The sequence below is a fragment of the Schizosaccharomyces japonicus genome, assembly GCF_000149845.2.
Source record: "Schizosaccharomyces japonicus yFS275 unplaced genomic scaffold supercont5.2, whole genome shotgun sequence".
NCBI classification, from domain to species: Eukaryota; Fungi; Ascomycota; class Schizosaccharomycetes; order Schizosaccharomycetales; family Schizosaccharomycetaceae; genus Schizosaccharomyces; species Schizosaccharomyces japonicus.
In genome coordinates this window covers 2,320,376-2,341,180 of record NW_011627861.1, presented here as the reverse complement: position 1 = coordinate 2,341,180, position 20,805 = coordinate 2,320,376, and the positions used below count along the sequence as shown (strand labels likewise).

Below are 20,805 nucleotides of genomic sequence, written 5' to 3'. Positions count from 1 at the left end.
TTGTTTACTAGGCCAACTAGTTCGACTTGATAGGCACCCATTGCCTGTAAACAAAAACGTGTTACATTTAAACACCATATTTTGAGACTGTAATGCAAAATAGCGTTAAAGTCATTGGGTTGAACTTCTGCTTATACTTCAATTAGGATGAATGGGAATTTCGAAAGTTAACTTTTTGGGTGTCCAGTAATTGGAGAAAATTGGAGTAACCAGGAAAAAGTTTAAAGGATGATTCCAAAAGACTCTGTCTAATCCAGTTCCAAAGTGAGGATGTGTTACTCTCTCTAACAACAATTACATTAGGTAAAGAAGTGCACATAGCTTCATCAATAACCTTATGAACAAAGTCATCAATTTGCTGTACAAATTTGATGCTCTTAAGCGAAAAATTAACCTAATTTGTTAGTTATTATAGGATAGAACTTTTCATGTAACTTACTTTTCCACCAAATACTTCAGGGATAACGTCCTTTTGTAGAACAGAAACCAAAACGTCGGGTGTGACATCTTTTCGAACGATCAAATAAAGTGAAATCCCATCAAAAAGAAGGTATGCATTATCACTCCTCATACATTCAAAGAGTAATGGAACAGGATGAGGAGTTGTAAAGTCATTTTTCGAGAATTCAATAAGAGAAACACATAAAGGATATATTAAAAAGCGCAAACGCTTCAAAGTTGCTGTAGAAAGGTGAAACCACAAACATGACCGAAAATCTGACGGAATATTAGTGGCATATCTTAATGCTGTGTTTCTAAGTAAAGCATGAATAAGCAGAGGAAATCTCTGAATTGCGTTGGGGACAACGATGGATGAAAAAGGGTGTCTAAGCTGAGTATTCTTTTTGTAAGCGTTAAAAAAGTCACACAATCTATGTGACAGCATTGTTCGTATGTCGGTAAGTGCTTTGGACTGAGTTTCTGCAAAAGACGTTTCTAAATAATTGTGAAATAGCGGAAAGGAATCCATTCCAGAATATAGAGATAGCATATCCTCATTTATAGCTGCAGCGTAAGTGAACAACCGGAGTGTCTTTTGACCAGTGTATGGGGATGTATAAAGTAGTTGAATCTGAAAGGTAGCAAACTGCTTGGGATTTAATGATCCTTCAAACTCGAATTCAAAAACGACTGTCTGATCACACGAGACATAAGGGATAGAGCATTTGTTAATTGCTCTACGATAGACATTTCCATGAACACAGTGTAGTTTAATGTTCTTAGGGGGAGTGACTGTAATGAGACATCCTAGAGCATTTAAGCTCGTTAAAGAAAAGCGCAAGTCTTTGTGTAAAGCGTCAGTACAGTTGTCTGTTGCAGCATTCCAATCAAAATAACAGTGTAGTTTCCCACCAGTAAGTTGAGGCAAAGCCTCAAGTGTTTTCACATCATGATAACTTGCTCCAAAAACGAAAAGATCACTAGATATGTACTGATCTGCGAAATCAAGGGCAATGTTTTTGTAGTAGTCAGTTTTGGGTAGTAAAATGTTTGATTCCTCTACGGAATTCAAGGTAGCAACACTGTCTCGGACAGCGAGAGCTGATGATCCAAGATTGGGCAAACTTGACAAGAAACAGAGAGTTTTTCCGCCTCCGTTTGAAAGTAGTTCTTTGCACGCTTCTAACGCATTTCCCAAACATAAGCTACTTGATGTGGTTCCGAAAGAGGGGAGGTTATTTAGAAATGAAGCAATCGCTTTACTCTGCGTATTTAGATCAAGCAGAAAATGTTCCACCGGATAAGGTAAGAAAAAATCGTCAAGATCTGGAAGAACAATTTGTTCAAGAGTGTCTTTTGTTGTGGGTACAAGCAAACTTACGTTATCGGCTACCAAAATGAAGGCAACAGAAACCAAACGAAAAGACTCTTTTAAATCGTTAATTGAGCTGCTAATGGCATCTTTTAAGACATGGAGTACTGAAACTTGAGTTGCCTGTAGTGTTACGTCAATGATAAATACGAATGTTGGAGGTCGCATTGCCCTGGAATATAAAGCTCTTCCGTTTCGTATACCGGTATACTCTGCTAACGTATATTGAAGATTTGGGTTTGGTTGAACGCATGAGATTCCACTTAAGTTTGCAGCATTAGGAACTGAAGATTAATTAGTTTCACGTCAAACTGTAAACATACTTTTGTTTTCTAAAGCACAAGCTGAGCACAAAAAAGTTGTTCGGTCCGCGTTGAATTCAACAAACGATGTTATGAAGGCACCGCACCATCGGCAACGAAACAACTCGGCTCCATGTATATGATGTACTGTTTCCTCATGCATCGGATTAAAGGGTCGAAGAGTAATAGATAAAGGTGCATGAAGCTTCTCAAAAGTAGACCGCAGCCTTGGAATAACAGTCATACTGCTAAACATATAATCGGCTTCACCAATTTTATCATCAGTAGAGGGGACGAGTGTGTGCTATGCGTGCAGCTCATTAGTTTACGGACAAAATTTTAGGCGTTTAAGTTCTTACCACATATGCCGGCTGTTTAATTTGTGAGATAGAGGAATGGAGACTATTCACGTCCGGCCGCATTAAAGAAACCATTGCTGGCTGTAACATGTTCCCCTCTGTGTTAGTCTCATATTGTGGTTCTTGAGAATTAGACACATTAGGATTGGGAACTGGTTGAGCGTTAGATGAATCATAGTAAGACCCACTTAGTTGGGCTGATGGGTATTCCCTTCTCTTTGTTCTTGGTTTTGTTTGATTCATCGTGTAGGTTTTAAAAGCAAATCTGTGCAGTGTTAAGATTTATTGAGAATCTTAAAACACGATAATTTGTGGACAAATTAAACTCTTCAATATTTTGTAATTTGGATTCGGATCGTTTTAATGAACATTTACCTGCTTGAATGCAGAACGTAAAGGCAAAGGAAGGAATCCGTAGCTTCAACAAATCAATATGTAGACAATTGTTTCAAAACTGCGTCAAGGGGAATAAGTTTTTTTTATCAAGTAAATTTAGATGATTAATTAAACATCTGCAAATGACAACGCGATTTTCAGACGAACGATTCAATTTGGTGAATCTGCTAGTAGACAAGACTCAAACGGTGCATCATTAACACCACGCTAATACTCGGTAGAAAGGCTTAACCGTAACAACATTAATAGCGTCTCGCAGTGTGATTCTAATAACTCGGAAAATTATTAGAATCAAGGTAATGGATATTGATCAATTCAGAAAACCGTTATAAATTGATTGATGAATGTTTTAGAATTTTAACGTTGAGAACATTTAATTTTTTTATTTCGGCAATATTTTTCTCCACCGACATTTTCACATATAACAGCGCCAAAGTGTCTCACCCATCCCCAAATTTTGCCCCACCCTTACTTTGCATCTTTGATATTCTTCCAAAAGGGCAAAATAAAGTGTATTCAGTGTTAATACAGAGAGAGATCGTGTTTTTTCATGATATATGAATGATCATATGGTAAATAATACAAATTCGCTGATCGACTATGTCGACTCGAATGCTTTAGATATGTCAAACAAAAGAAGAAACGACTTCGATGATACATTTATTTTTCAAAAAACGGCCAAACTCAGAAAGGGAAATCGTCGTGCGACCAGTGATGGTTTAGTTCCTCTTTCAATGAAAGAAGAACAAAAAGATGCTCGAGATTTTGAAGCTTTAATTTCGCTTCAAAGTAATGAGAGTCCGATTGTTCCTCATTTGAGTCCCATACAATTGTCCTCAATCGCGCCAACAACGTTATCACTTCGAACGGCTCCAGAGCCCAATGCATTTGCTGATTCCGCAAGAACGGTTACTAAGGAGAATACCGCTACAACGAACACAATTTTATTATCAACAGAAACATTGTCTCCAACACCTGTGCGTTCGACTATCGCTGTTTCTGAACCTCCTTCTGGTAAAAGTACAGTTCGTTGGACTGCAGAACATTGGGAATACTTGGAGTCACGTATGCAGAGTTTCTGTCAATCTTACCAGCTTACGCATGCTCAAGTAGCTGAAACATTGCGCGACAAGCGGTTACATGGACCGTTATCTGCACTCGTTAAGCTTCTTGTTGAGGAGATGCCAAGTTTCACGCGACGAACGATTCTTCGTCATTTACGTGCTCTTTACAACATACCGGGGTATGAAAAATATAGTCGCAAAGACACAAGCGGAAAAGGAGACTTTGGTATTCAAGAGACGGCAATTATTTCTCAGGAGGTCAGCAATTTTATTGCTAGTCAAGGGTGGTCTAAGTACCAGTTCTGTAATCAAATTTGGGCTGGAAAGTGTCCTAAAGTCATTCGAATGTTCTATTCCAATTTATACAAAAAACTTTCACACAGGGATGCAAAAAGCATTTACCACCATGTTCGAAGAGCTTATAATCCATTTGAAGAAAGATGCATTTGGAGTAAAGAAGATGATGAGGAATTAAAAAGGTTTGTGCCATTTTTTGAGTCTCATGCGCGTCACCTTATTCATCAGTTACTAACATTAACAGAAACGTTATGGAACATGGAAAAAGCTGGGCAAAAATTGGCAGGAAGATGGCGCGTATGCCTAATGACTGTAGGGACCGTTGGCGTGATGTTGTTCGTTTTGGTGATCGACTAAAACGTAACGCCTGGTCTAGTGATGAGGAACAGCAGTTACTTCGTATCGTCCATGACATTCAGACTGGTGATGAGACGAATAATGAAATAAACTGGACACTTGTGGCCCAAATGCTTGGAACCAGAACTCGGTTGCAATGCCGGTATAAATACCAGCAATTAACGAAACCGTCTAAAAAATTCGAGGTTTCTGATAGCGTTTGGCTATTGGAAAGGTAAGGGAAATTTACTCTTTATATTTAGTTTTCCGTTTACTAATCATTTAGCTTGCTTGACAACTTAGCAAAACACGCTGGCGAAATCCATTGGGAGGAAATTGTCAGTGCATCACGAGGCCGTTGGACTACTGATCAACTGCAAACGCAATTGGAAGTATTAAAAAGGTCCGTTGTAGATTATACCAAGCGTGATCTTGCCGATGTTATTCAGACATCACTAAGAAATTTAAAATCTCTGCTCTCGGGTTACTAGCAAGTATTGTTTTCATGATAGACTAATGTTTCTTCATGCGCGTAGTCTTTAGCGAACTGGTTAAGGTTTAATGATTTTATCATTGTTTATAACCTTTGTATCATTTACAAGTGTTAAAACGAAAATAATATATCTCAATTTTAAGTAATTTATTAATAACGAAGTAAATAATGGAGATGACTTCTTCTGTCATTTACGTTTTCGTTTCTTCTACAGACGCACTTGTATATCCTCTGGCGCTCCTCGGCTCTCACATCTATTGTTTGGACTTTCATCATTAAGTCTGCTTCAAGTATACATTTTTTCGCTAATACAACCCCACTCTACTTGCTTAGAGCGCTCACTAATGATTTTATTAAAAAATATATTCTTAAACCCCAAAGTAAACGAAGTATTACAGATCAATGGGTGGATTCGGTCAATTCGAAAGATGAAAAATGTGACATTTATTATGTTAAATGATGGAAGTTGCTACAAGTCTCTACAGGTTGTGTTGCCGAAATGTCAAAATGATGGGTATGAACATCTTGTTTGGTAAAGCCTGATACCAAGTAAAAATACACGACACAACCATTCTTGACAACAAAAAATCCTAACATTAAGACACAGACTTACATATGGAAGTGCAATATCCGTCAAGGGGGCCCTGAAATGCAGGGACAGGGTACAGAATCAGGATCTGGGACATAAAAGAGGTCCACAGTTAGAACTTCAAGCTGAGCTTGTAAACCTTCTCGGTGAAAACAATTGGAAGGTATATTTAACTATAATGATTCTATTACATTGAAGGCGATGAACTAATTACATAAAGAATTATCCAATCCAAAAAAAACCAATGTCAGAAGACTACCTGCGAAGCATTCCCCACCTTCGCCTTCGTACGTCAACAATGGCACAAACGATGCGGCTTCGGGCTTCAATATTACGGGAATTACGACGTTTCTTGGACGAGCGTGATTTCATAGAAACCAATCCACCGCTCATTACCAGCTCGGACTGTGAGGGTGCTGGAGAAACATTCCAAGTCATAAAAAAAAACATCAAAAGGAACGGCACGACAAAGCAAGAGGATGATTTACCATCAACTATCGAATTCTTCAACCGTCCGGCGCACTTAACCGTTTCAACGCAACTGCATTTAGAGGCACTGGCGTTGGCATTAAATCGCGTTTATACGGTTACGCCTGCATTCCGAGCGGAAGAGAGCAAAACGAGCCGTCATTTGGCCGAATTTTGGATGTTAGAACTCGAACAATCTTTTATCGATGAGTTGGATCCTCTGCTACATCTGGCTGAAACATTAATAAAGTCGGTAGCACGTCAATTACTGCGAACGAAGCATATGTATATGGAAAGTAAAGAGGGTTACTTGACAGACCGTTGGCAAAGCTTGTTGAACCCATGGCATCGACTGTGTTATGACGATGCAATTCATATGATGCAGCGGTCATCGCGATGCTGGAATTTTGAACCAAAATGGGGTACCGATTTACAAAGTGAACATGAACAATGGCTCACTCATGAAGTCGGAAACAAACCACTTTTCGTAACAGACTATCCGTCAGCACAAAAGCCCTTTTACATGAAGGATTCAACGCCTAAGAAAAGTGCATGCTTTGATCTACTATTCCCAGAAGTTGGAGAAGTGATAGGCGGGTCGCTTCGAAAAGACGCAAAACAGGAACTTGCTTCTGCGCCCAAGGCACTAGAATGGTACAAGGATCTCCGACAATATGGAAGTGCTCCTCATGGAGGATTTGGCTTAGGCATTGAACGTCTCGTTAGTTACTTGGCGCGGGAACCGAACGTGCGAGAGTGTATTCCATTTCCGAGGACGGCGGGTATGTTGTTATGTTAAACGAATGATGAATTATGAATGAAATTTGTCATGAGTAATGAATGGAGTGGGCAAAAAGGAATGAGGATATTAGTTAGTGTTGATACATGGAAAACTTTGCATGAATGTAGTCCTGAGTTATATTCTCTCCAGCGTGTAAATGAGTCATGCATTGAACAAGACTATTGTACGCAATTCTGTCACCAGTTCGAAGAAGCTTCGCTGCATCTGCGTTAAGTGGCGATGTGGTTTCAGCATTGTCGAGCAAAGAAAGAACGGCAAGGCAAGCTGATTGAAGATTCCAAGCCGGAGTCCAACCAGTCTGAAGGATGTCAATGCAAACTTTTCCGGTTTTCCAACAGATGTTAGGATGAATGATCTTGTTGCAAAAACGGATAGAAGGGGGCTCAATGGGATATGATTTCGGGATGGACAGCAACAAAATCCACGTACCACCTTCATAAGGTGTTTCTGAAGGTCCCTCTAATAATGCTATCCATTCGTACATATTCCTTTCTGAAATTGGATGCAAGTCAACAACACCGGGAATCCGTTCACGTCGCAATTGGCGATATTCACGGAGAAGTCTATTCGCACCAATGCCCATTATAATACAAGGAGTTGAGAGCGTTTATAAGAATTCCTGATTTATAATCATAAAAAATTACCAAAGCCGTACTGTAGAAAAGCAATGGAAACACTTCAACTGTTAATTTGTTTGGGAACGACAAGCCGTGCTCACGTTTATTACGGATATTTTGTTAAATAGAGTTTCGCTCAAAAAGGGGCAAAACAGGGAGGTTCAACTGAATGCAGAAGCACTCTATCGTAACGAACCACACAATGCACTATATTTCACTATTCGCATTGAGCGAATGAAAATAGCCCTGCCAATGGCATAGCAGCTTTGCAAACATGTAGGAATTATCATTCATTAAGACATATATCAATTGCTATACGAGTGAGGTACGTGGCTATGTGCTACTCAATTGACTGGTCAGATCGTCACGGGAAACACTGAGTGGCGGAATTTTAGTAGCGAACAGAACGGAGACGGGTCAAACAAAGCTCATAAAGAATCAAGGCTGGATAATACCCATTCTACTTAAGCTCCGACTTGGAGAGCTCGTCAACATAAGTAGCGAACAGCTTGATACCGTTCACATAATTTTCGACATCGAGTTTCTCGTTGATACTGTGAGCTCCGTCATCACCCCGTCCCATAGAAAGAAGGAGAACATTTTTGTTAAGAGCAGTTTCAAATGTCAATGTAATAGGAATAGAACCACCTTCGCGCACCAAATCTGGCTCCACGCCATAAACAGTTTTAACAGCCTTAGCGCCAATGGTGTAATGCCAGTGGAAAGGAGAAGAAATCCACCAGCTGCCGCTGTGCAAACATTCAACGCTCACGCGATTCTTCGAGTTAAGAGAAGCAAACACCTTCTCAACGTGCTCTTTCACACACTTATTGATGTGTTCAGCCGTCATGTTGGGCACGGTACGAATAGAGAACTTACCAGTCACCTTGGCGGGAATAACGGTTTTGGCGCCGCTTTCAGAAAACGCTCCCTGGATACCATGAAGAGACAAAGTAGGATAGCGCCAGCGGTGCTGAAGAGTGTCCTTCGGGGAGTCGTAAACATTAATCTCACCTCCAACAGCTTGTTTCAGGTCATCCATAGAGTAATCAATGTTATCGTATAACTTGTCCTCGTCCTTCGTCAGAGGGGCTACTTCGTCCACGATACCGGGAACGAGAATGGTACCGTCAGGCTTAACCAACGAAGCCATGACGGCAATCAAGTCGGTCATAGGCTCATGAACAGTTCCGCCAAAGACACCGGAATGCAAGTCGGCAGACGGACCTTCGACGGTAACGTTAAAGTATGACACACCGCGCAAACCATAGGTCAAGACGGGTTTTCTCGTACCCAACCAGTAGGTATCACTAATGCAAACGCAGTCGGCCTTTTTGAAGTAGCGGTTGGCCTCTGCAACAATCAAGTCGTCGAGTCCCTCACTACCATACTCCTCCATACCCTCAAAACACATCAACAAATTGACGGGGAAGTCTACACCAGCTTCCTTGTAAGCCTCGAGATTAGCAATCCAGCCCATCAAAGGACCCTTGTCGTCTGTAACACCGCGACCAAGCATACGGTCTTTCTCGTCAACGACAAGCTCAAAAGGTTCAGAGTCCCAACCATCAGACTTTTTGGCAGGTTGAACATCGTAATGATTGTAAATAAGAACAGTCTTTTTGGCAGGATCATTACCATACTGACCCAGAACAATAGGAGGCAAAGGAACCTCAACTCCATTCATAACGTGAGAGCCGATGTCACGCTTCTCCATTTTAGCTCCCAATTTTTCGAATTCAGAAACAATGAAGTCTGCCATTTCGACGACCTTTGGCCGAAGAGACGCGTCCGCAGAGACAGACGGAATGGAAACGGCCTTATGCAGGCGTTCTATGTACGACTGCTTCTTTGAATCGATCCTATTCATTCATTAGCCTACTATTGCCAAGAACAAAACGCGTAGCAAAACGCCCAAAAAACGTACAGCTCATAGATTTTCTGCAGAGACATATTCAGCAAAAGACGTAGACAACAAAATGAGCGAAATTATATGCAGGATATTTCTTTTTAGGGTAAATGCAAAAAAAATATCCGTGAAGAGAGAGGGCCAAACGCGTCGTTCTTAGGTTTGCTTATATACACCCTTCAATCGGCTGGCCCCCACGTATGAGTGGGATGATAAGCGATTATGAGGTGTGATAGAAATTCAGGGTTGGCCGACACACGGCGCGTGCTACTTTAGTAACCATAACAATAGATAAGTCCGGATTGCTTGATTGCACGGAGCTTAAGAAGGACGCCGACGAGCTGGATAAATTCAGCTTCAATCATTAATCGGTCGCAAATAATCGCACTGTTTGCATTGGCTTGCGAATTCTACGGCGCTCCTTTCTCTCTTACCTGAATTGTCAATGGGTGCCATCAAGCGCCCCTAATGCACGAGGTCTACCGTTCTCCGTAGAATCCACAAAATAGAATAACGAATCTGACAATTGCGACGTTAAATAATATAAAGGAACTTACCGAACTCCAACGAATATAGCAAGATAGGTCTACTCCACATTCTGGTTCTTTCTCTCCCCTCCTAAAGCATAATGGCTGTCGAATTTGGTCGCCGAAAGTGACGTCATATCGGGTTTCTTAATGACGTAGCACATACCGAGCACTCGAGCACTTGAACATGCCAGCACGACTTTTTCCTTTTTCCATCACCTATTGCTGCTGTTTGTGTTGAAACTGATTTGTAGGCTCGGCATTGGTTTTATTGAGTTGATTATTATTTACTTTAAAGAAGGTATGAAATTGAGGCAAAAGCAAAAATTCGAGACGAGGAGTTGAGTGACCAACAAAGTTTTTGCACGCTAGTTTGGTGACTTGTTCATGAAACAGTGGCAAAAAAGTGGTCAATCGACTCGTTAGAGTGAGGTTAATGGCCAGTGGCTTATTGTCTTCACCCAATTTGCTATTCGAACACCTTTTCGTACCATCTACAGGCATTTCAGTGCTAACATTTCCTAAATAGCTAGTTTTCGTTTCTGTGGAAATAGCAAGCATTGAAACGCGTTTCTCAAGTTAGAAACATCTTGATTGCCTAATTCTTGCATCTTCATCTCCTTTTACTTTGATAGTGACATTTACTGTTTGTTGCGGTTTTTTTCTCTGTTTAACAAGTGTATTCTCGGAAAAGCGTATTTCATGCCTCCGAAATTTTCAAGCTATTATGATCCCCGCGACGAAGACAGTGCGGTAGACAATGACAATCCGTTCGCAAATGCGAATCAATACTATTCCCGGGATACAGACTTGTCGACAAGAATCAAGTCGAACCGTGCTCGTACTCTTTCCACCTCGGCAGATGCAGGCTTAGAAGCTGCTGCAGAATTGCGCCAACAGTATGTTCGCCGTCGTGGCAGTTTGGACGAACACAAGCAACCCAGAAAGTTCTTGGTTGACGTTGAAAAAACTCTAAAATCTCTACTGGAATCAGAGGACACGGACAAGAACATGCAGATTACGATTGAGGACACTGGACCCAAGGTTGTTTCATTGGGCAGTGCGAGTTCGGGCGGTTATCGCTTGTACGAGCTCCGTGGAACATATCAACTTTCCAACCTACTTCAGGAGCTTACTTTAGCCAAGGACTATGGCCGCCGTTACGTTTTGATCGACGAACGTCGGCTCAATGAGAACCCTGTGAATCGTTTGTCTCGGCTCATCAAGGGCACATTTTGGGATGCCTTAACCCGCCGCATCGATGCGAGTTCTTTGGAAACCATTTGCAAAGATACGAAGGATCGTTCTGGTGGCAGGGTGAATCGTATTTATGTACCCAAGGCCGAGCAGGAAATGTACGAGTATTATGCAAAAGTTGCAAACGAGAAGCCTGATCTGAACCTTGTTGTCGAGTACTTGCCTGAAGACATTACTCCGGAATGGGTACGAGATGTTAATGACAAGCCTGGTCTGTTGGCTTTAGCTATGCAGCGCTATACAGATGAGAATGGCAAGACCGAACTTCGTGGAGTTCCTTTTGTTGTCCCCGGTGGCCGGTTTAATGAACTTTATGGATGGGACTCTTACTTCGAATCTCTTGGTTTGCTGATTGACGGGCGTGTGGATTTGGCGCGTTCGATGGTTGAGAACTTTATTTTCGAAATTAAATATTACGGAAAGATTCTGAACGCCAATCGTACGTACTACCTTCTGCGTTCTCAACCGCCCTTCCTTACCGATATGGCTCTTCGCGTGTATGAACGGTTGAAGGATCCGAAGGATGCAAAGGATTTCCTATACCGTGCTTTCTGTGCCGCGATTAAGGAATACCATACTGTGTGGACAAGTCCTCCTCGTCTTGATCCAAAAACCGGTCTCTCTCGGTATAGACCCGGCGGTTTGGGTATCCCGCCAGAGACAGAGGCTGCTCATTTTGAGCATTTATTGAAACCCTACACCGAAAAGTATAACATGACACTTGAAGAGTTTACGCATGCTTATAATTATCAAGAGGTGTCGGAACCCGCTCTTGATGAGTACTTTTTGCATGATCGCGCTGTCCGTGAAAGTGGCCATGATACAACATATCGGTTGGAAAAAGTCTGTGCCGATCTTGCTACTGTTGATCTTAACTCTTTGCTTCATAAATATGAGACTGATATCGCTCGTGTCATTCGTGAAGAATTCGACGATCATTTCATTATGCCCAATGGCAGTGTGGAATCATCTGCCATCTGGGACCGCAGAGCCCGAGCCCGTCGCCATGCCATGGAGCGATACAACTGGTCAGAAGAAGACGGAATGTGGTACGACTACAATACGAAGACTGAGACGAAGAGTTCCTACGAAAGTGCCACGGCCTTTTGGGCCCTCTGGGCTGGAGTTGCCACTCCAAAGCAAGCAGCGAAATTTGTGGACAAGTCTTTGCCCAAGTTCGAAGTGCTTGGAGGTCTTGTCGCCGGTACAAAAAGCAGTCTTGGTCAAGTTGGAGTAGATAACCCGAGTCGTCAATGGGACTATCCCAACGGTTGGAGTCCTCAACAAATCCTCGCTTGGTATGGTTTAATGCGTTACGGTTATGAAGATGAAGCGAAACGCTTGGTGTACCGCTGGCTATACACAATCACCAAAGCATTCGTCGATTTCAATGGCATTGTCGTTGAGAAATACGATTTAACTAGGGCGCATGATCCCCATCGTGTCACGGCTGAATACGGAAACCAGGGCGTGGACATTATGGGTGTCGCTAGAGAAGGCTTTGGATGGGTGAATGCTAGTTACCAGATTGGCCTTACCTTCTGTAATTCTCATATGCGCCGTGCGTTGGGAGCATGTACAGAACCTGATGTCTTCTTTAGCGGTGTCAAGGAGGAGTCCTTACCAAAGTTTGAAAACCTATCTCTCGGTCAGAACTAGATATGAGGAAATTGATGGCTGTTCTGTAGTATAGCTATTCTACTTTATGATAAATGACAAAATTAAACTATTGAACTATCTTATAACACTGTGCTGTTTAAGTTTACATAATTATAAAAGCGTTTTTTTCCCACTACACTGGTCTCTTTACCCCGTGAATGGGGCGTTTTCATTCTGCTAGTAATTATTCTTGATCCCTTTACGCTACAAACGCATCCACTTCCGTCAATACCTATCGATAGTGCTTGTTCCAAAATGCCTTCACTTATTCGATGACGTCATTTATTAAATTAAGGTTGTCGCATTTTACTGTGTATAGGCCTTGAAGCGACCTCCTAACCTCTCCCAAACACGTTTTATTTTTTGGTCAATTTGCTTGATTAAGACTCTTTTATTACAAATAACTCTTACATTAATACAGCTTTAAGTTATTTTGTTTATAACATTTTGGTTCAGATCTGACGCTGCTCGTGGGTTGTTGTAAAAGTGTTTTGTCTTGTATGGTTCAATGCAAATACTTTAATAATTTGTCATCGTGAATATGTCCAATGTCGAAGTCATATCTAAACAAAGCCCATAGCTATGTTCGTGATGGAGAAAAAGCCGAGTTGGCGGGAAATCTACTTCAAGCATCCAAATTTTATATACTCGCTCAAGGTTTGTTTAGGAAAGCATACAGTGCAACACATAGTGCAATCGCACGTGAATCACTTCTTCTGCTAGAGCAAGAATTTTCCGAGCGTTCACAGCACATGAAGAGCCTTTATAAGGCCTCGAGTAGCGCTTCAGAAGGAAACAAGAGCAATTATTCGCTTACTGCGTCTTCTTCTATGTGTATGTCTCTACGATTGTCTCCATTATTGGCTTCTAGTTTGTCCAATCGATACCCTGTGTCGCTGGGAACACACACAGAAAGCATGAAATCTACTTCGGCCAGTTGTACAGATCGTCTAGAACCGGCTGATCAAGTGCCAGAACGCCAGCGACAAAAATATGTTAGTTTTCAGAGTCGTGTTGAGCGAATGTCAGTCGTGGTTGGCCTGCCTGTTGCATATGCAGTTACGTCCGTGGAGTCGAACTCAACATCACCTTCAAATTCCCCCAGTTCTGATGAAAGTTTCTTAATTGTGGATCCGCATGACATGGATGTCGACAATGCTTATGTGAATGGTACATTGAATATTCCTCCACATATTTCACCTTTGGAAAGTGAGTCAAAACCTGGTAACCAGTATCCGCGAGGAGACACCGGTTCACTGTCAAATGAATTTCTTCAAGAAGATACGGTGACGATACACGATAGTTATGAGTCACCAGCTCCTTTTCATCACCCAACTCCCGAAGAATCAAAGAGCAAACACATTTCAAAGTTACGGTTTTCTCGCCCACGTTTGAGTTTATCGTTCTTCCGTTCTTCTTCTCGTTTAAGGAGAAACAATGTACCGAAACCTCTGAACGTCGAAAGTACTATCGAAAAGGCACAGTCATCCACTGATCTGACCGCCGTTCATGATTCACGGCAAAAGATTGAAGACTTAGAGCATCAAGTCCATATTTTACAAAACCAATTACAGAAACTAAAGCGAACACAGTCCTAATATTTTTCATGACATGACGAATTAAAACAGAGAACTATTTAATTGCCCTATCTAAGACATTACGAGCTTTTACTAGTGTAATGCTAATTCGCGTTCGAGATTCCCCTCAAGTTTCTTTTTTACGTGCGAGCCTGCGCAATCAACAATTTTCTAAAACTATTCGATATAATCGAATCGAATGTTACAAACAAAAACGAAGCTTTAATTGGAAAAATCAGCAGATATTTGAGAGTCAATTGCTTCATTTCTCGTTTCACACGCATCCTTTTGCGCTTTAACGCATGCGGCAAAATATACGTCAGAGCCAACCTTTCCCTCAGCGATGGCAATAAATATTGTGCGTTAGTGATGTCGAGCTATAGTCACAATGTTTAAAAGGTTCCAAATCTATATACATACGCTCAACTGATTTACCAATACCGCTTTGTAAAGGTGAACTGATATGAGTTCTGCTAAACCGATTGCGAAGGAAATACCTTCGAAGTATGCTCAAAATCTCTCTCCCAGTGACTCGAACAATGAGGATGATCTCGTAGAAAGCGAACAGCCGTATTGCCCCGCCTCCCTTTTCCCTCCAAATCACGAAAAGAAAGCGGAAGATATCCTGAATCTCTCTAAAGCACCTCGACCAGAACGGGAGTTCGGCGATGATGACGCTACGAAACCTGGTCTTGGATTGACACCATCGAATTCTGAAAAGTATCAGAATCAGATCGCTCGTTAGTATGTACTCATTTTTGTTTTGTATAGGTGCTTTTCAAAGTGTCTATAAGGTTTTTTCGGTCAGAACGTGCAAACTGACATTTTACTAGCCTCTTCCAAGGAAGTTAAGCGTTATATATTCGTCGGTTCTTGTTCTCAAGAACTACGAGTCTCACTAATGTTGGTTGAATTTAGATAGCGAGGCTTTCTTTTTTTAAGTGGAACTCCGTTTAACCATAATTATATAGGGTCCATGTATAATCAATTAACGAGTTTTGCAATGCTATTTCATGTGACAATGAGTTTGTTGAGGGGTTAGTTTTACTATGGTACTAAATTAAGTTTTGATTGAGAGAATTTAAGTTTTTCCTTTCATGATATATATTTTTGTACAGGTCTGTGACTCCCACGTCGCCGTTGCTCATTCAGCGTTCGTCAGTAATTTTTGAGTTTATTGAACAACTTGCAGACATCATTGAGGACCTTGTCCTATGGATTAGTGATGAAACGTTTTATGAAACGGTATTCAAAGCTTCAATTATGTATTCGACGATTTGCTTCAAATTCTGTGTCGTGCACTACAGAAAAAATTAGAAATGTTGGAATAGTAGCCCATGTTGACGCAGTACGAACGTTCTTGATTCATGGAACAAAAATTAACCACGATGTCCAATCTAGGGAAAAACCACTGTCGTTGAACGGATGCTGTATTTTTCTGGCTACACAAAGCAATTGGGAAATGTGGATTCTGGGAATACTGTAATGGATTACCTGAGAAGGGAACGTCAGCGTGGAATTACAATTAACGCTGCTGCTATCACATTCCCATGGAACGAAGACTACCGGATAAATCTCATTGACACGCCTGGTCATGCAGATTTTTCCTTTGAGGTTGAACGGTCAATCGCTGTACTTGACGGAACAGTAACTTTACTAGATGCAGGAGCAGGCGTAGAGATCCAGACAAAGGCTGTTTGGGCTCAAGCCGCTGCTCGCAACATTCCTAGCATTATGTTTGTTAATAAACTTGATAAGGCGGGTGCAAATTTTGGTCAAGTTATTCACTCTATTCATTCTAAACTCAATGCAAAAACGATGGTCTTGCAGTTGCCCATATATCGAAATGTGGACGAATCTAGTTTCTGCGGAATTGTCGATGTTGTTAACGCAAAAGCTTATATTTGGGATCGCAACAGTGGGAATGACGGTACCGTTGTTAACATTGGTGATGTCCCAGAAGCTATGCGCGGCGAATATGAAAGGGCCCGTTCTGCACTCGTTCTATCTTTGGCTGATTGTGACGAAAGCATCTGTGATGCGTATTTAGAGAATGAAAACGCATTAGCTGTGCACCCTGTCCAACTTCGTTCTGCTATTAGAAGCGCGACGGTTTCACAAAAATTAGTACCTGTCTTGTGTGGTTCTGCTTTGCATAGCATCGGCGTGCAACCGTTGATGGATTCCATTGTAAATTACCTTCCTAGTCCGATTGATCGAATCCGCTCGTTAAAATTGAACGTCCAAGACTCAATGCAAATGTTATGTGCATCTGTTTTTAAAGTTGTTCACTCACCTGAGCGTGGCATTCTTGCTTATGTTCGTATTCACACAGGTACCTTAAGACGAGGAATGCGACTCTTAAACACGCGAAGTGGAGACAGTGAGCGTGTCATGCGTTTATATCGTGTATTCGCGGATGTTCTTGATGAGACAGATCAACTTGAACTGGGTACCGTCGGAATTGTTGGAGGCGGTAAGCATTTCTCTACAGGAGATGTACTAATTTCTGCACCTTCCCGTGGTTGCGGTCCTGACTTGAATCTTTCAGCCGAAGTATTTCAACAAAGTTGTCGGGTGAATATTCCTGAGCCAATGTGTATGGCAACACTGCTTCCCAAAACTGTCAAAGACGAAAAACCCATGCTAAAAGCACTTGAATGCATTACGCGCGAAGATCCATCCATTCGGTATATCCGTGATGAAGGAACCGATGAATGGTTACTACAGGGATTAGGCGAAATGCATTTAGAGATCACCTTCGATCGTCTTGTGCAGGATTTCGGTGTGAATGCTGAACTCGGAAAAGTACGTGTTGCATTGAAAGAAGCACCAGTTCAAGGGACCAGTATAGATACTACTTACTCCCTATTTGATGAAGACTCAGATAACCAGATTCAAAAAGCGTCGATTACTCTTGTTCTGTCAGCAAGGGAAACGGCACACGATAGTTCTTGTTCATTTGAGAATTTAAAAGAATTGCCTGCTGGCCTAAAAGACATAATTACACTTAAACAGGTCAATGAAGCACTCAAAACTGGCGCTTTTGGGGGTTTATTCCATGGTCCATTGATGGGATTACCTCTTCAGAATGTACAGCTTTCTGTCCGAAGCTGTGTTATAGAAGGATTTCCTGAACCTTACCCCGTGCTATGTCAACTCGCGTTTAAAGTAACCAAAAAGGCGCTCAATGAACTGTACCAGGCAAATAGGAATGCATTTTTGCTTATGGAACCGTACATGAAGGTTCATATCCAAGTGAGCGAGCAATATGTTGGAACTATTATAAAAGATCTTGTGGGAAAACGTGGCGGGACTGTTGAACAGATTCTGGATGCAAAGATCACAACTGAGGCTTCCAATCCAGATTTACAGGACGCATATATTCCTTCACAACGGTTAGGTAATACACACGGCCAACTGCCCAATGGATTTAATCCGCCGCATATGTTCCGTGATAAGCATATAATCGCAAAGGCTCCTATGCAGCTACTGTTCAACTACTCTTCTGTACTACGACGTTTATCTGCTGGCCAGGCCGTTTGCCGTTTAGAAAAGGATACCTTTGCCCCAGTAACTCATGATCGTGAGCGATATTTTCGCGAGGAAATCAATTAGGTACACTTTAATTGATGGTCAAGTCTTTACTACAATACGATAACTTTTTATGAATCTGTTATTTTTGCTTTGGCAAGAGCCCATAGTCAATAATTAGGCAACTAAAGTTTGGGTAATATCTTATCTGATCATCATTACAGGTAACTTCCCCAAATAACAGTAGCTGACAACAGAAGCAAGTGGGGGATGGCCGTAAATTTAGTTCCCCAATTACATAAAAAAGACTATAGACTATTCAAAAAGCCCTGTTTTCAACCTATGACTATGCTGCCGAATATGTATCGAAATTCGCTTACATCCGGTTATTGTTACCTTCATATGTTTTCTATCACATTCCATGACGTGTGTCAGGTAACAATTCCAATAGGTCGGTGAGCGCTTACTTCCACTATTCACGTCACCACCCCAACTATCCTTCTGCATATATCCTATATTACTCACAACTTTGAAAAGTTGAACTAGCTTTTAATATCCTCATGTCCTTAGAAGAAACCGCTACCGTCAGCGTACCTGCAGAGCAACCCACCACTCCTGCTCCTGCAGAGACCGCTAATACTGTCGTTCCTGCTGGTGATTACCGCGTCTTTGTTGGAAGATTGAACAGAGGCACAAAAAAGGCTGATATTCGTGCACATTTTGAAACCGTTGGTGAAGTGTAAGTATTTTCGGCAATATTCGTCTCCATGGGTCTGGTATTGTTACTAGAATGAGACTGGTTTTTGAGTGAGATGGTATGAAAATGCCTTTAACTCAGTTCAGCCTTGCGATTAAGTATTGAATGCGCTTGGATGAAAGATTGGTACACTACGCGGAGATACAATCTAACAGATTATCATTTTCTTCATTTTTTACACTTTTCCTTCTTCGATTATACCAGTCCTGTGTTTACGTATTCCTCTTTGCAGATATACTAACTATTATTAGTCGCAAAGTTACGATTCCATTCCGTAAAATTAAGAAGGGAACCAAGTTGGTGCCTTCCGGAATTGCATTTGTGTCCTTCACTTCGGAAGAAACGATGAAAAAAGCCGTGGAGCAGTTGGACAAGTCACAGCTTCTTGAGCGTGAAATTGTCGTCCAGCCTGCTCGCCCTGTTCAAGTTCAACCAAAAAAGAAGAACGTATGTTATTGTCGATATACTTGCTACTTTTTGAATATTTGCTAACTTTTAAACAGGCAGAGAAGGAGGAGGAAGAAGGCGATGAAACGACTCCTAAGGAGTCTACGGAGACCGTTAAAAACGAAGAGAAGAGCAAGGAAGAGGTCAGCACCCCTGCTACTGCTGCTACGGAGAAGGACGAAGCTGTTAACAAATCTGAAGAGGCTTCCGCCGACAGCGAGAAGTCTAAGAAGAAGAAGCAACAAAAGCGTTCCCCTAAGTCTAACAAGAGCTCTAGTAAGGTAAAACCTCTTCCTCCTCACTCTATTTACGTTTCCGGTCTTTCGCCCACGTTGTCGAACGAAGGATTGAAAGAGCTTTTTGCTGCTTACAATCCTACTCGTGCCCGTGTGGCCGTTCGCGCTCTTCCCCCTTACATTATTCGCCGTATTAAGGTCCGCGGTGAACAACGCCGTGGTCGCGGTTTCGGCTTCGTCTCTTTCGGTACTGCGGAGGATCAAGCCAAGGCTATCGAAGAGATGAACGGAAAGAAGGTTGAAGACAGAGATCTCGTTGTCAAGGTTGCCGTTTCCAAGAACGAAGCAGAGGAAGAGAAACCTGCTGCTCCTGTTCCCGCTTCCGAGGAAAGCAGCGAGAAATCTGTTCCAGAGACCAAACCTAGTGGAGACGCTGACTCCGCTGAGGAAACAGTTGCGCCGACAAGCGCTCCTGCTCCCACAGAGACGGAGGCCAGTACTCAAGAGGCCACTTCTGAAAAGCCTGCGGCTGCTACTGCTACTGCTACTGTAGAGGCTACAGAGGCCACTAATGATGAACAAGCTGCAGCCTCTTCTGCATAAGCAAGTGCGCTCCGGCTCGATGAATCCCTCATGTAAAACGAAATGATTCTTTTTATGAAACATCTTGTGTTTTGGTATCGACTTGTAATGTGTTTAGATTGTTATTCAAGAAGTAGCTTTGGTCTATTGTAATAGGTCATACGTATACCTACCCTCCTACAGCTACCAATGTGCGCGGCCGAATTAGCGCATTAGAACCGTTTACATAGTACAACTCAGATTCCAACAGCAAGACAACATCTCAAACCAACCTATCCAATCCCCATTGCATAATACTTGCTCTATAATTAAAAACCAATATCATTGAATTAACCGACCACATGAATGAACTACAACACTTTGCCTGTACCCACGAAAATGTGCATGCATGACAACACAGCAATGTGTTAACAGCATCTAAAGCTAAGACAGGCGAAGTGATCCCTCTCATCCCCAATTGCGCACGGCGGCATACACGTGCAGTGCAAATACGGAAATGAGGAAAGCAAATCGACTGCCGGGAGCAGACCCTAGAAGTGGCAGCGTATCAGTCAAAGCCAATACGCCGATTGGAGTACGCTCTCACCCCGCCGACAAAATAATACGCCGCAACGGGCGTTCTTGTCGGAAAATTCAAATATCGGAAACAACCTCCGTGACAACATCAATAGAAGGAAGTAAATGCACCAATAAAACAAAGACCACGAATTGCAAAGCAAAAGCGGGAACCTCGCCCGCATGAAAAGCGTTAAAAAAATCCAGACATATCAATCAAATTCCCATC

At 42.0% G+C, this 20,805-nt stretch overlaps 10 protein-coding genes across 10 annotated transcripts; 7 read left to right on the top strand and 3 right to left on the bottom strand.

Annotated features, from left to right (window-relative positions):
- Positions 1-142: 142 nt before the first annotated feature.
- Positions 143-2,717, bottom strand: SJAG_05345 (hypothetical protein; the record flags this gene model as incomplete). The annotated part of the gene is made up of 4 exons (XM_002175892.1): positions 143-394; positions 440-2,097; positions 2,137-2,419; positions 2,475-2,717. The coding sequence occupies 4 exons, from the start codon at positions 2,715-2,717 to the stop codon at positions 143-145; spliced, it is 2,436 nt and encodes an 811-aa protein (XP_002175928.1).
- Positions 2,718-3,335: 618 nt separating this feature from the next.
- SJAG_04855 (RNA polymerase I transcription termination factor Reb1) lies at positions 3,336-5,247 on the top strand. The gene is made up of 3 exons (XM_002175893.2): positions 3,336-4,413; positions 4,476-4,802; positions 4,854-5,247. Exons 1-3 carry the CDS (start codon positions 3,428-3,430, stop codon positions 5,056-5,058), a joined length of 1,518 nt encoding a protein of 505 aa, XP_002175929.1. The 5' UTR covers positions 3,336-3,427; the 3' UTR covers positions 5,059-5,247.
- Positions 5,184-7,016, top strand: SJAG_04856 (asparagine-tRNA ligase Slm5). Its single transcript, XM_002175894.2, has 3 exons — positions 5,184-5,574; positions 5,668-5,812; positions 5,870-7,016. The coding sequence occupies exons 1-3, from the start codon at positions 5,405-5,407 to the stop codon at positions 6,914-6,916; spliced, it is 1,362 nt and encodes a 453-aa protein (XP_002175930.1). The 5' UTR covers positions 5,184-5,404; the 3' UTR covers positions 6,917-7,016.
- Positions 5,439-7,799, bottom strand: SJAG_04857 (ubiquitin conjugating enzyme Ubc16). The gene has a single exon (XM_002175895.2). It carries the CDS (start codon positions 7,500-7,502, stop codon positions 6,990-6,992), a length of 513 nt encoding a protein of 170 aa, XP_002175931.1. The 5' UTR covers positions 7,503-7,799; the 3' UTR covers positions 5,439-6,989.
- SJAG_04858 (dipeptidase Dug1) lies at positions 7,739-9,614 on the bottom strand. The gene is made up of 2 exons (XM_002175896.2): positions 9,464-9,614; positions 7,739-9,398 (listed from the first exon to the last, which is right to left on the bottom strand). Exons 1-2 carry the CDS (start codon positions 9,487-9,489, stop codon positions 7,997-7,999), a joined length of 1,428 nt encoding a protein of 475 aa, XP_002175932.1. The 5' UTR covers positions 9,490-9,614; the 3' UTR covers positions 7,739-7,996.
- A 525-nt stretch (positions 9,615-10,139) lies between these two features.
- Positions 10,140-13,026, top strand: SJAG_04859 (alpha,alpha-trehalase Ntp1). The gene is made up of 2 exons (XM_002175897.2): positions 10,140-10,273; positions 10,502-13,026. Exon 2 carries the CDS (start codon positions 10,675-10,677, stop codon positions 12,886-12,888), a length of 2,214 nt encoding a protein of 737 aa, XP_002175933.1. The 5' UTR covers positions 10,140-10,273; positions 10,502-10,674; the 3' UTR covers positions 12,889-13,026.
- A 132-nt stretch (positions 13,027-13,158) lies between these two features.
- On the top strand, positions 13,159-14,918 carry SJAG_04860 (hypothetical protein). Its single transcript, XM_002175898.2, has one exon. The coding sequence runs from the start codon at positions 13,437-13,439 to the stop codon at positions 14,484-14,486; it is 1,050 nt and encodes a 349-aa protein (XP_002175934.1). The 5' UTR covers positions 13,159-13,436; the 3' UTR covers positions 14,487-14,918.
- On the top strand, positions 14,852-15,545 carry SJAG_04861 (hypothetical protein). The gene is made up of 2 exons (XM_002175899.2): positions 14,852-15,209; positions 15,299-15,545. The coding sequence occupies exons 1-2, from the start codon at positions 14,929-14,931 to the stop codon at positions 15,315-15,317; spliced, it is 300 nt and encodes a 99-aa protein (XP_002175935.2). The 5' UTR covers positions 14,852-14,928; the 3' UTR covers positions 15,318-15,545.
- Positions 15,491-18,259, top strand: SJAG_04862 (translation elongation factor G). Its single transcript, XM_002175900.2, has 2 exons — positions 15,491-15,813; positions 15,867-18,259. The coding sequence occupies exons 1-2, from the start codon at positions 15,691-15,693 to the stop codon at positions 18,081-18,083; spliced, it is 2,340 nt and encodes a 779-aa protein (XP_002175936.2). The 5' UTR covers positions 15,491-15,690; the 3' UTR covers positions 18,084-18,259.
- Positions 18,260-18,285: 26 nt separating this feature from the next.
- On the top strand, positions 18,286-20,230 carry SJAG_04863 (single-stranded telomeric binding protein Tgc1). Its single transcript, XM_002175901.2, has 3 exons — positions 18,286-18,738; positions 19,008-19,203; positions 19,260-20,230. The coding sequence occupies exons 1-3, from the start codon at positions 18,560-18,562 to the stop codon at positions 20,040-20,042; spliced, it is 1,158 nt and encodes a 385-aa protein (XP_002175937.1). The 5' UTR covers positions 18,286-18,559; the 3' UTR covers positions 20,043-20,230.
- The last annotated feature ends 575 nt before the right edge of the window (positions 20,231-20,805 follow it).

Coding starts and splice junctions, on each gene's coding strand:
- SJAG_04855 (XM_002175893.2), top strand. CDS start 3,428: ATGAATGATCATATGGTAAATAATACAAATTCGCTGATCGACTATGTC. Junction 4,414..4,475: donor GATGATGAGGAATTAAAAAG/GTTTGTGCCATT, acceptor TAACATTAACAG/AAACGTTATGGAACATGGAA. Junction 4,803..4,853: donor AGCGTTTGGCTATTGGAAAG/GTAAGGGAAATT, acceptor CTAATCATTTAG/CTTGCTTGACAACTTAGCAA.
- SJAG_04856 (XM_002175894.2), top strand. CDS start 5,405: ATGATTTTATTAAAAAATATATTCTTAAACCCCAAAGTAAACGAAGTA. Junction 5,575..5,667: donor CCGAAATGTCAAAATGATGG/GTATGAACATCT, acceptor ATTAAGACACAG/ACTTACATATGGAAGTGCAA. Junction 5,813..5,869: donor TCGGTGAAAACAATTGGAAG/GTATATTTAACT, acceptor AATTACATAAAG/AATTATCCAATCCAAAAAAA.
- SJAG_04857 (XM_002175895.2), bottom strand. CDS start 7,502: ATGGGCATTGGTGCGAATAGACTTCTCCGTGAATATCGCCAATTGCGA.
- SJAG_04858 (XM_002175896.2), bottom strand. CDS start 9,489: ATGTCTCTGCAGAAAATCTATGAGCT. Junction 9,399..9,463: donor CTGCAGAAAATCTATGAGCT/GTACGTTTTTTG, acceptor ATGAATGAATAG/GATCGATTCAAAGAAGCAGT.
- SJAG_04859 (XM_002175897.2), top strand. CDS start 10,675: ATGCCTCCGAAATTTTCAAGCTATTATGATCCCCGCGACGAAGACAGT.
- SJAG_04860 (XM_002175898.2), top strand. CDS start 13,437: ATGTCGAAGTCATATCTAAACAAAGCCCATAGCTATGTTCGTGATGGA.
- SJAG_04861 (XM_002175899.2), top strand. CDS start 14,929: ATGAGTTCTGCTAAACCGATTGCGAAGGAAATACCTTCGAAGTATGCT.
- SJAG_04862 (XM_002175900.2), top strand. CDS start 15,691: ATGAAACGTTTTATGAAACGGTATTCAAAGCTTCAATTATGTATTCGA. Junction 15,814..15,866: donor TAGTAGCCCATGTTGACGCA/GTACGAACGTTC, acceptor TGTCCAATCTAG/GGAAAAACCACTGTCGTTGA.
- SJAG_04863 (XM_002175901.2), top strand. CDS start 18,560: ATGTCCTTAGAAGAAACCGCTACCGTCAGCGTACCTGCAGAGCAACCC. Junction 18,739..19,007: donor TTTGAAACCGTTGGTGAAGT/GTAAGTATTTTC, acceptor AACTATTATTAG/TCGCAAAGTTACGATTCCAT. Junction 19,204..19,259: donor TTCAACCAAAAAAGAAGAAC/GTATGTTATTGT, acceptor ACTTTTAAACAG/GCAGAGAAGGAGGAGGAAGA.